This window comes from Centruroides sculpturatus, unplaced genomic scaffold (assembly GCF_000671375.1).
Source record: "Centruroides sculpturatus isolate CEXI.00-Female unplaced genomic scaffold, Cexi_2.0 scaffold758, whole genome shotgun sequence".
NCBI lineage: Eukaryota > Metazoa > Arthropoda > Arachnida > Scorpiones > Buthidae > Centruroides > Centruroides sculpturatus.
In genome coordinates this window covers 239,425-253,152 of record NW_019384917.1, presented here as the reverse complement: position 1 = coordinate 253,152, position 13,728 = coordinate 239,425, and the positions used below count along the sequence as shown (strand labels likewise).

General features: G+C 29.0%; 1 protein-coding gene across 1 annotated transcript in view; it reads left to right on the top strand.

Annotated features, from left to right (window-relative positions):
• Positions 1 to 13,728, top strand: part of LOC111631763 (rho GTPase-activating protein 39-like) — a 56,231-nt gene that overhangs the window by 32,333 nt on the left and 10,170 nt on the right. Inside the window, exons 5-7 of the mRNA XM_023376069.1 lie at positions 3,605 to 3,694; positions 5,876 to 6,117; positions 6,195 to 7,195. Of these exons, the coding sequence (XP_023231837.1) occupies positions 3,605 to 3,694; positions 5,876 to 6,117; positions 6,195 to 7,195 (1,333 nt within the window). The remainder of the gene's footprint in view (positions 1 to 3,604; positions 3,695 to 5,875; positions 6,118 to 6,194; positions 7,196 to 13,728) is intronic.

Sequence of the window (13,728 nt, the reverse complement as noted above, 5' to 3'; positions counted from 1 at the left end):
CATAGCATTACCCTACATTTTTAAAAATTTGATATATTTTTATGTTAGAAATAAATTACAGGTATCCCTCATATAACATGGTAGTTATGTTCTGAAAAAGTGCCATGTTATGTGAATCCATGCTATACAAAACAAATGACTAATACAAAACATGAGATTAGGTTCCAAAAGTTAACAAAAGTATACTATTCTTCTTCATTAGTAAGAGAAATATATTTATTAAAGCAATCGATAATTAATTAACAATTACAAGCACTGTATTGTGTGTGAATATTAATTTTAGTTAAGTGAGGACATTTTCTTTTTACAAAGTATCATCATCATCTGAGTTTTTTTTTTTATTGCTGATATTTCTGAACAAGATCAGTTGTCATTTTTTTACTTTTACCACAAACATTTGTTCTAGTGGATTGCATTTGTTCAATTGAGGATCGAGCAATTTTTTTGTTTGTTTTTTTTTTTTTTTCAGAATGTGTGTTTGAATACCAAATTGTTTGAGTTGGGAACAGTTCGAGTACCAAGATACTGCCATATTTCATTTGTAATTTTACAAATGCTTTCTTACCAATGGTTAAAGAAAGGTTAATACCACTTACCTAAAAATGTTTATTTAAATAAACTTCACTAAATATGAAGATTAATCTATAAAAACAAAGCACAGCAACAGTCTTAAAGTCTGAAAGCGATGACAACAACACCCAGTTGATAGGATAGCTAGGTCAAGGAAGGGGAAAAAAATTGCATTATCAGTTTTCATTAAACTTGACAAAAGGCACAAAACAAATTGAAAGTTTCAAAATTCTAGTATCCATGGGGAAAATTTGAGATAACCCTCATACTTACTTGAATTTAAAAAAAATATATATCAAATAAAGGAGTTTGCACTTAAAAGTTTTGAAATTTTGTGTGGAGTATTTCTTAAATTCTCAAACCATGTTAGAGCAAAACTGTGTTGCAGAAGCACAGTGTTTTATGAGAGATAACTGTATGTATATTTGAAACTGATAATGTAAATATATTTTTCTGTAAAAGTAAATTTGTCATTGTCAGATGTTCCCATCATTATTGTATATCTACAATAAATATATTTATAATTTTAAAACCAATTTATATATCAATAATGTCAGTCTATCAAATTAAATGATATTATTAAAATCAAATGTTTAGAAAAAATTTTGTAAAGTTTAAAATTTAAAATATAAATTCAATTATACATTACAGTGAAAGTCCTCTAATCTGACACTCATGGGATTGAAGTGATACTAGATGGACTCTCCTGGAGTTAAATGACTTATGAATTTATAGACATCAGAATTGTTTTTTTAATTTCTTACTGATTTTTTTACAAGAATGTTACTGAAAACACGAAATAAGTTTCTTCTCTGTGTATTTTGTCAGTTCTTTTTTGTCTTTACATGCTTTTTTGTCTGCATTTGTTTTTCATATGACTTTTATGGAAACATCTCAGATGTCTGCTTGCTTGTAGCAGTGTTTCTTTTTTTTTTTTTTTTTTTTAAAAGTTCAATGTGATATGTAAATATGTCACTAAAATGCATTGAATTAGAAACTTCTTTCTGCAAATTAAACAAATTTTGTGATACATTCAGTTTTCCAACCTAGGAAAATTGTTTATAGCATTTAAATAATGATTTCATTAGTTGAATCTTGCACAACTGGCTATTTTTATTAATGTGTATCCACTCCTGAATTTTATCTTGCAAGAGGCTTGTAACTGGATTGTTCTATGGGTCAGTTTTGTCTTGTAAATGTATAAGAGAGATAAAAACTCACTGTATCAAATTCTTGTATATCAAGTGCTTATAAATTTGTGTGTTTGTGTACTGTACTGTATTTAATAATAATAGTAAAGTAGCTCCTTCAAGTACCATTTCAATTTCTGATGTTGCACTATATAGAAATAGATTTTTATATTCGATACATATATATGTTACAGTCAAAACCCGTTTTTAGTTAGAACGCGTTTTAACTAGTTGAAACTAGTTTATACTGAATGTCTTTGTTAAAACCCGTTTTGTCTAGTTAAAACTAGTTTTAACTCAAATTCATTTTTGACTACCAGTAAATTCTAGTTTTAACTAGACAAAACGGGTTTTAACAAAGACATTCAGTATAAACTAGTTTCAACTAGACAAAACGGGTTTTAACAAAGACATTCAGTATAAACTAGTTTCAACTAGACAAAACGGGTTTTAACAAAGACATTCAGTATAAACTAGTTTCAACTAGACAAAACGGGTTTTAACAAAGACATTCAGTATAAACTAGTTTCAACTAGACAAAACGGGTTTTAACAAAGACATTCAGTATAAACTAGTTTCAACTAGACAAAACGGGTTTTAACAAAGACATTCAGTATAAACTAGTTTCAACTAGACAAAACGGGTTTTAACAAAGACATTCAGTATAAACTAGTTTCAACTAGACAAAACGGGTTTTAACAAAGACATTCAGTATAAACTAGTTTCAACTAGACAAAACGGGTTTTAACAAAGACATTCAGTATAAACTAGTTTCAACTAGACAAAACGGGTTTTAACAAAGACATTCAGTATAAACTAGTTTCAACTAGACAAAACGGGTTTTAACAAAGACATTCAGTATAAACTAGTTTCAACTAGACAAAACGGGTTTTAACAAAGACATTCAGTATAAACTAGTTTCAACTAGACAAAACGGGTTTTAACAAAGACATTCAGTATAAACTAGTTTCAACTAGACAAAACGGGTTTTAACAAAGACATTCAGTATAAACTAGTTTCAACTAGACAAAACGGGTTTTAACAAAGACATTCAGTATAAACTAGTTTCAACTAGACAAAACGGGTTTTAACAAAGACATTCAGTATAAACTAGTTTCAACTAGACAAAACGGGTTTTAACAAAGACATTCAGTATAAACTAGTTTCAACTAGACAAAACGGGTTTTAACAAAGACATTCAGTATAAACTAGTTTCAACTAGACAAAACGGGTTTTAACAAAGACATTCAGTATAAACTAGTTTCAACTAGACAAAACGGGTTTTAACAAAGACATTCAGTATAAACTAGTTTCAACTAGACAAAACGGGTTTTAACAAAGACATTCAGTATAAACTAGTTTCAACTAGACAAAACGGGTTTTAACAAAGACATTCAGTATAAACTAGTTTCAACTAGACAAAACGGGTTTTAACAAAGACATTCAGTATAAACTAGTTTCAACTAGACAAAACGGGTTTTAACAAAGACATTCAGTATAAACTAGTTTCAACTAGACAAAACGGGTTTTAACAAAGACATTCAGTATAAACTAGTTTCAACTAGACAAAACGGGTTTTAACAAAGACATTCAGTATAAACTAGTTTCAACTAGACAAAACGGGTTTTAACAAAGACATTCAGTATAAACTAGTTTCAACTAGACAAAACGGGTTTTAACAAAGACATTCAGTATAAACTAGTTTCAACTAGTTAAAACGCGTTCTAACTAAAAACGGGTTTTGACTGTAACATATACATGTTAAGTATACTAATTATAATTTACAATATATAGAGTGTAAATACATACAACTATATAGTAAGTAATATATAAATACTTTATAGGATGGTCATGTCATAATTGGTAGAGTTAATAATACAAGCTGTGCCTCAACACAGACCAGTCCTGTTTCTTCTCCCCATCAGCATTGTAAGGTAAGTAATATATTTGTTTTAGGAAAAATATAATGTATATATTTTATTAAGTTACTACTAAAATTTTTAATATATAATTTAGAAGAAATGGTAAAAATTTAACTATAGTCGTCTACTCCACTTACAAAACTTGACTGGCAATTTTTAACTTTACCATCAATTCTCTGATTACTTCAGAGGGCAAAAAAATTGATTGTAATACAACAGTCTGAAGTGTATTATTATATTTCAGAATTTTACTATTAAAAAGTCTGATGATAAATGTTTAATTTTGAAACAAAACAAAAGACTTTGAAAAACACATGTAACTTTCTTTTAGACATTTTTTTTAAATAAGATTGTCGAAGTTTTAAAATTATTCCACAAATATGAACATAAAAAAACTATCGTCAATGATACATGTTTATTATAGTAACTGTGTAATAATACATGCTCCATTGGTAACGGTTTTTTATATTCATATTTGTAGAGTAACTTTAAAATTTTTGATTTTATTACAATAAATTATAAACTTCAACTCTATCAAATAATTTAATGTTATTTATTTAATTTTTTGTGCTTATATGTGATAACTTTTGTTAAAATTTTCATTAATAAAAAAACTTATAAGAGAGTGACTCATAAGTGATGATAATTCTTTAATCCATTCCATTCCGTATTTCAGAATTATTTTTCTAACAGATAACAAAAAAATAATTAAATGGTTGTTACTACAGAAAAATAAATAGTTGAAATGTAAAGCAAAATGTGTGTGTCATATCTATTAAAAATTAATTAAAAAGTTCAAAGAAAATATTAAAACATTAGCTGTAAATCAGCAATTGTACTAAATTTAAATTTGTACAATTGCTGATTGTGATGGCTCTGTGCTACACGCAAATAAAATTTAAATATTTATGTATGTATGTTTCTCTAATCCGAAATTAAGTTCGGTAGACTATCATTACAGCTTTCAGGTTAGACACTTCTTTTATTGTTTCCACATATGCATTTCGGACTTATGTAAATGTTAAGTCCCTCTTCAGTGCAATACTACAAATCTTTGACCAGTAAAATTTCACATAATATTTACAATAATAATAATAAATATAAAATGGAATGTTGATAAATTAAAAAAATCAGGAGTTGCATATAAAATTAATTGTAATTGCCAAAAACCAAAAAATTATATAGGTGAAACTAGTAGAGCGTTAGAATTAAGAATTAAAGAACACGAAGCAGCAATTAGATTAAAATACAATAATTCTCCGTGGTTCAACCATATTAAAAATAGTAATTGTCAAATAGATATAAATAACATAAAAGTAATTCATTCGGAAAAAGATATGTATAAACGTAAATTTAAGGAACATATTGAGATTATAAAATTTAAAGATGATAATTTAATCAATATATCAAATGGTATGCAAATAGATCAACAGTGGTACAATATAATAGGTGGCGCTAATGAAAAAAAGTGATTGTAATGTATTTATCATACAGTGTTGTGTCAGAGAATAAGTGAAATATATTGTGAAATTATGTATGTATCCTCTTAAAAAATAATATTACTATACTGCATATAATTAACCTGTAAAACGATTATAATTACAGTTACTGCAACGTTATATTGTAGAAAATACACATCCTTTAAAAGTTGTACCTATATAAGATTTTATGAGCACATAGAAAAATATAAAAGTGAGTATGTATTGTATTATATTGTTATTTTATTGGAATATGCGATGTTATGGAGTAAAAAAAAAAGAAAAAAAATTATAAAATTATTAATATATTAGGTTTTTTTCGTATAGATGTTTGGAAAATGTATTTGTGGTGTTTTTAATGAATGCATTAAAAAATCTTTTCAATGTTACCCGTTATACACCGTGGTTTTAGAAGACAGAACGATATGTATTGTATAAGTGTGACAATTTTTAAATATAATAGTTTTATGTCAGTAAATATGACCTACACGCGAAAAATTTTGTCATGTTACTAATTGTGGTTTTTTCAATAATTTGTAGTATTGCACTGAAGAGGGACTTAACATTTATATAAGTTCGAAATGCATATGTGGAAACAGTAAAAGAAGTGTCTAACCTGAAAGCTGTAATGATAGTCTACCAAACTTAATTTCGGATTAAAGAAACATACATACATACATAGATCATAATAAAATAATAAATAATTTTTAATTAGCGTCATCACCATCATCAAAAACAACAGTCCTCAAGTCCTCCATCACCTCCAAATGTTTTATCTCCAAAACATTTTATGGAAGAAAATATTAACAATGAACCACAAGCAAAACGAGATAATCAGTTTTCTCGTGAATCCCGAAATGCTCCCGTTTCTCGTTCTCAAGATTCTGGGCGTTCTAGTGATTCTAGTTGTTTGTCACAAGGTCCAAGTTTTGAAAGTCAAAATCATCCAGGACATAGGTACTCATTGTTATAAATCTTTACAAAAACAAATCACAAATAAATAGTTTAAAAAAATTTTAAACTTGTATTTACAGAAAACATGATTCTTGTTGTTCTTCAGAAAGTACGGGTTCTGGTAATCATCAAAGTCTTTTGCCAGAAAATCTGGACTTCAGCCCTGTTCAGAATGGGCTTACATTTGACATTCGGTCTTCCTCTAAGCAGACAATATCTAATGATTTAAATAGGCATCATCCTGAATATGATCATCATCCTGATTTTGGTTCAAGAAGACAATACAGTGTTGATTCTGCAACCCGTATTTCCAGAAGTAACTCTTCAAAAATTTTTCGCGATGGAATTGGTTATAGTCCTAGCTTGCAGTCAATGGAATGTACCCCGAAATCTCATAGAAAACACGAAGACTATAATGTGCAGAATAATTTTAATGTTCCCTCTCATCATAATAAATCTAGTGATAATAGATATCCACCTGACGGACTCTGCACACCCTTGACAAGTCGGAGAAATTGGTCTCGGACTGGGTCTCGTAGCACAGATAGTAGCATGTCCAGCCCACAAAGTCCTCTAGTGCCAAATACAGATGTACAGGTTATAAGAAGTGTCGATGGTAGTTTATTAACATTCAATGATATACAAGGTGTTCATCACGGGAGAGGCTCCAGTGATAGTTCACCACATTCAATGGATTCTTCGGGCCGTGGTGTGGACAGTGGCTTATTATCTCAAGAAAGTCATATGTCTTTAGATAGTCAACAAAAGAGTACTTCTGAACCACCTACTTCACCCAATTTAAGGACAGGCCATAGATACTCGAAATCGCCATTGGAGAAGGAAGGAACAAAATTAAGAACTTCTCATAGCAGAGAAGGCAGTGAAATATCACTGGGATCATACTTTTTTAGTGCATTATGTAATGAATCTCAAAAAACTAGTGCATCGCCTCAATTAAACGAACAACCAACACCTTTGTATAGTAACTTGGATTATCCATCACTGTGGGATCGAAAATCAGATAATCAATCTTATTTATTACCTCTTCAACATTATCTTTTGGAGCAAGCAAAACTTTCTGGTAAGTATTGAATTATGTAGTATTTTATTCATATTTGAATTAATTTTTTTAGTTAATCAAATATATAGTTTGTGAAATTTGATTGAAAAATTTATACAAAACTTTTAATTAAAATTAATATTTAATATAATTATGAAAAAAATTAAACATTTGATAGAAATAGTTTATAAATTACCTAATAATTATTATTATTACAAATCAACAGTATTCTTTCAATCAATCTATTAGAATATCACTTACATTTATGTTTTCTTGTACAAAAATATAACTGTGATTGATTATATTATAATCAGGGCTGTGGAGTCGGAGTCATGGATTTTTGGTGTTTTGGCCGGAGTCAGAGTCGTCAAAAAATCCGCCGACTCCAACTCCCTTTTTATTTACCAACTTATTATGTATATGAAACGGAGTCGGATGGTAAGGAAAAGTCGGAGTTGGAGTCGGTAGATTTTTACACGACTCCACAGCCCTGATTATAATTAAATTTTATAAATTATATTCACTGTATTCATCATTGAATTATCAATACTGAAACCTATCTTTTCAAAATATTTTTTGAGATGCAGTTCGTAATGACGACAATTATCGTCTATCAGTTTCTGAAAAGTTATTTTACAATATATAATATAAAGATTGTATTCTAGATGAATTTTATACGTAACTCATTTTGTGTAATTGATTTTAATTATTACAATTAAATAGAATATTAGTCATCCAATTTAATTAAGTAAAATGATACCCAATGAATATAAATTAGCATTTTTAATTACGGTAATTCCAATAGGATACATAAGTTATGTATAATTATCAAAATGTTTTAAACATCAGAATATTAAATACAAGAAATTATATTCTCAAAATCACATTTATATCAGCCTATTACCAGTAGAATTTATTAATAGTTTCTTTTCACAGGGAATTCTTATTAACAGTATAAGAACTCCCTGTTGTTATCTTAAGTTGTTCTAGTAATTTCAACAGTTTTTGATTTTAAGTAGTTCAATTTTCCCAAAGGTTTAACAATACATATATAAATATCACTAAGCCTGATGTATTAATAATAAACCAAACAATCACCATAATTAATCAGGCTAATTAAATGCTATTATTAATGATTAAATAATTTGTACTAGAATGTTTAGTTTATTTTAGATTTAACAATAAATATAGCATATGAATATTTAATGGATTAAACTACAGTAGAGCATCGATTATCCGAAACAGTTCAGGACTGGGGTTGTTTGAATAACTGATCATTTACAAAAAAATATATTAAACACAAAACTGTACTGTATATAATTTGTATCACACATCTTACAAATACATACCTTACATAATGTAATACATTAAACTAGGTCTATAGTTCGATTTGGCAGGGAGGAGAAGAGTGCTGCGACGCCACAGCCCTAGCAGAAATTTGAATTTGCCGACTGGAACGTTTGCGGTTAACCGATGTTTCGGTTGATCAGTATTCAGATAATCGATGCTCTACTGTAATTCATCTTTTATTTGTTAATTAACACTTTCACTTTATTCAGACAAGCATAAATTTTAAGTTGATTATAGACCAGTGGTGTGCAGTGATATTTGATGATAGTCGGCCCTGGATAGAATCATTGGAAGCAATATTTTAGTGTGTAGCATCCATGAGGTTGGTGCTCTGTAAAGTGCATGCACGAATGCATATAATCTGGCTGCTTTACACAATTCAAATATTTTTGCTGTGGAAGCTGTTCCATATTTGACAATACAGTGCTTCCGTTGGAAAGAAATATGAATATACAAATTTATATTCAAATATATCATTGTTTTTCACATTATATAAATTTGTAATAAGTTACATAATGCAGTTATAATAAAATGTTAATTTTAATTAATTTATGAAATAAAACAAATACAATTTATAATCATCAATAATTCTTATCTCTCTGAACAAGACAGGTTTTATATTATATAGATTATTATTAAAAATTAAGAATAACAGCTCTTTTTGTATTTAAATTTTACTTTTTGAAATAAAACTTCGTTGATTTTTGCAAACTGATCTCCAAATATTGGTGCTTTATATCTATTATCAGGGCTGCCACAGTGGGCATGCAGAGCACGCACCACACATGGCTGCCAAAAGACTAATTTAAGTGTCTGATTTGAATCATAAAATGACAAAGTGGAACAAAACGTTAAGTTAAAACAGTAAAATTTTTAACTCCAATGGTCCAATGCTCCATTATTTATTTAAATGGATTTATAGTATTGCGCAACGAAGTGTGTGTGAAATGAGTTTCTTCTCTGGCAAGGCCAGTCTACACATGACATTTTATCTTCAGTTTTGTATAATAATGCCAGAAGGATCAGATAAATTGTTGTTTGTGGACAGCAAGTTTGATATCATGCGTGAACTGAATGAGATTTTTCAAAAGACTGACATCCAGTATTGTTTTAAGAAACGTGATAGACAAGTTGTTGCATGTAGTTGCTCATCTGTCAACTTTCGGCTTTGCATCATCTCTCAACAGTGTCAGACTAGTCCCTATCTTGTATTGTTTTTCTTCATCCAATGTTTGAAGATCAGATTTAAGATATTGGTCATGTGACTTATTTTACTGGATTTATAGAATTTTACCATAGATTTTCTTGCCTGTGGCAAGTTATATTAAAGGATTATAATGATAAAGGAATATAATGATAAATGGAAACAAATGAAACATATTAATAAATATATAGAAGTGACTCATGAGACTACTAAAGATAATTTCACCAGAAAACTCAACTTTTTTAGTGGTGAGTCTCTCATGTAGAGTGATAACCCTTTTCATGGCAGTATCTTGTTTTTTTTTCTATTTCTATGGTTATTAGCATTAATAATTTGTAGTACTTGGCCATAACTATATGTAAATAATTATGCCAATCTTGTCCCTGTTATAATTCTTGTAGCAAATTTACCTGAGAAAACTTTCACTCTTGAATAACCATTCTCAAAACCACCTTGAACAATGAACAACAACCTTTTTTCCCCCCCTACTCACAGTTCATTCACTAGTGAAATAATTGTTAACAATAGTTCTTCATTCATAGTATCTAATGATAAAACTGAATAAGTTAGTGTAGTTACATATTTTGTGTCAGTTTTATTCATTAGTCATGATCATGTAAGACTGGCAACAAAGTATTGTGTGTAGGTTGGCCTTAAAACTCTCAAGAGTAGTGTATATAATTTTTTTAAATGATTTTATTTGTTTTCTTTCAGATATCAAAGGCTAGAATACACTGCTATCTGTGTATTAAAACTTAAAAAAATAAATATATGTACATACAGTAATGTCATCTCAACCCAATTTATAGTTAAACCAAACAACTTCCAAATTATCAGGCTATTACATGGCTAAATAAATGATTAGAAACTAATTAATTTGTCTAGAGGTAGGCAATTATACCATCATCCTACCTGTAGACAAATTAATTAGTTTGTAATCATTTACTTAGCCATATGATAGCCCAATAATTTAACAGTTGTTTGGTTTGAAAATAAATAAATTCATACCATCCAAACTCAATTCAAAGGGATTTTTGATGATGGTCGAAGGATATAAATCGTGGTATATTTATTTGCGCTAATTCATAAGGGGTACAAATAGGACTTAAATGCAGATGCAAGATACTCTAATGACAGTGTTGTCTATCATTTAGCCATTCACTATCTTTTTAGGTTTTATAATGACTTTTTATTTTTAAACTTGAAATTTAGATAAGTGACATTCCTTAAGTTTAATAATAATAATAATAATANTATATCATTGTTTTTCACATTATATAAATTTGTAATAAGTTACATAATGCAGTTATAATAAAATGTTAATTTTAATTAATTTAAAGTACATTAAAATATAAAAATAATTGCACAATATGTATTTATATTTTAGAAAATACAAAGGATACAATGCTTCCACAGCTTCCAAGGACGGCACACCACTGTTATAGACTCATATACTCACAGTATTGCATTAGTATATCAGTTGCGTAAATATTATTGATGTTTAAGAACTTACGATAAATATATTTTGTCTGTTTGTCAGTGATTAAAACTTTTTGATACAAATGAATACTTTAGGTAGATATACTGTTGTGAATATATAATTGGAAATTAGTTAAGCTACATACTGTATTTGTCATAATAAAGTTTGCTTTATTATGACAAATACAGTAGAACTTGGTCAAGAAATTTCTGTATAAGAATTTAATTTCAAAGTCCCAATTTTTTCCCATTAGAGAGACGTAAATTTTTATGATATAAAATGTTTCCATTTAAGAAAATTTTCCACTTAACTAGGCAGAAATCATTGCCTACAACCAGAAAATGACTCGCTTAAGAATTTTTTCAACTGCATTCTATCAAAATTTTACACATTTAATTGCATGTGGGTAAATCAAAATAATTACAAAATTTCATGCACTTCCTAATATATGTCATTTTGCACGTGACTTTGAGCTACTTTCAACACAGCAGGGTTTAAGCTGGGAAAAAATTTTCTGTAGCATTTTAGCTAATTTTACTAAAAAAGTTGTAGCAAAATTTTAGAAACCATAGCTAAGATTTATCATTGGTGATGCTGCTCAGAACAATACACAATACATTATTGTTTAAACATTTGTTTATTCTCATAGATACTGTACATTATTACAGTGTACTGTACTACCAATATAACCATAAATCTATTGTTACAACCCACAAGTATCGTACATTACTGAACAATCCTTCTTGGTTTTGATTCACACCAGGCAACAAATGCTGAATGAAAATCAAATTCCCATCTCGGGGGGCCATTTATGGAGATGTTTAACAAGTTGCTGACATTTTTTTACATCAAGACAGTTTCCAATTGGAGTCTTTTTTAATGTCAATTCATGGAAACCTTTCACACTCTACAGTGTGCCCTGTATGTGAAAGAACAAATTCAATAATTGTTGATATATGAGGGTAATCTGAGAGAAGGTTATTTACAGCTATCATTTTATAAACTTTAGGTGATGACATGTCTTCACATCTGACAGCAACAAATCTTTTAAGCAAGTTCCACTCCATCAGAAATTGTTTTTAAAATTACAATATTAACAATTAAGTATTCATTTATTGGAAACTTTTGTGACTACAAAGCGGAGAATACGTGACACTTCATACATTAGGTGATGTCTGTCAAGATGGACTTTTCTTTCGTGTAGTCTGAGCAATGAGAAATTGCACTCGGTTGGTACTAACTGTCTCATTTTAGGAGAAATAGGGTGACGTTAGGATTGCCACCCAGCCAGTATTGGGTCAGTCTGGCTGGCAATACATTAAATTTTTGAATGCATTTTGTTCAATTCTAGTTAAAATTAATTGTTTGTGCCATTTTGAGTTTTAAAAATTGATTTTTTAAAATGAATCGGTCTAGGCATTTGTTTGATTCTTTTTTTCTTCAAATAAGTACAGGCAATTGTACATTTAGGAAAACCTGGCACAATTGAATGAATTCAAAACTTGGTTAATTCATGATGATGATATTCGTTTAGCTTGTTGCATCATTTGCTTAACCTCATTTAGTGTTAAAGACAATGGAATTACATTATTTATGAGGCATGTCAGTTGTGAGAAGTATTAAAAAAGTGCATCTTCTCATTACGTTTCTCCCTCCCTTGGTCATTGCGTCAGCCAAAAGTTTTCAAAGTTGGGTGACCTTAAATGACACGATGGGATAGTTTTTTTTATTGAGTAAAAGGTGTATCAGCTGTAATTTGTTTAGGGGTAGTGTTGCAATATTAACTTTATCTGCAATAAGATTACAAATTTATTTTCCACTACACAATATAGACATGCGTATCTATGTATAAATGGAGAACTTTCAGGTTTATTTCAAAAGATCGATTCTGGATTTCCCAATAATTTTCCATCCTTAAGCTCAATGTTTATTAATTAATGAAGTACCACGCTCATAATATAAATAATTAATTTTTCTAAACTAAAATAAACTTTAGAAGGTATTCAAAAGAATCGGGAGAAATTTTTTTATCATCCCATCACTAGTTAAAACATTTAACAAGTGTTAACCACTTGGAAAATGTCAAGTTTTTTAGCGAAATGTGCCAAGAAAGTTGTCGCTAAATCTAAATTCTTGTTGCATTTTAGTAAAAAAACTAGCAACAGCTTAAACCCTGACACAGATTTTGCTACTTCCTTACACAGTTATCTGCAACAAACAGCAAATTCTGGAAGTACTATCAATAGATGGGTTATATCATAAGTTTTGAAAGTTCAATGAATTTTATTACAGTAGACTATTTGTGGCTATGTTGTCATTTCGTTGGGAATCATAAAACATGTTTTTGTTTCACATAAACAAATGGATGAAGCTGAAGCAGGTTATATTAGATGAGAGTTTAAATAAATAGATACTGTATAAGTCTAATTCACAGTAATGTAATAGAAGACTGTTAAATAAATATGGATTATTAAATGAAAAGTTTTACTATTTCCATTTTTGCTGAAGTTTCCCACTTAA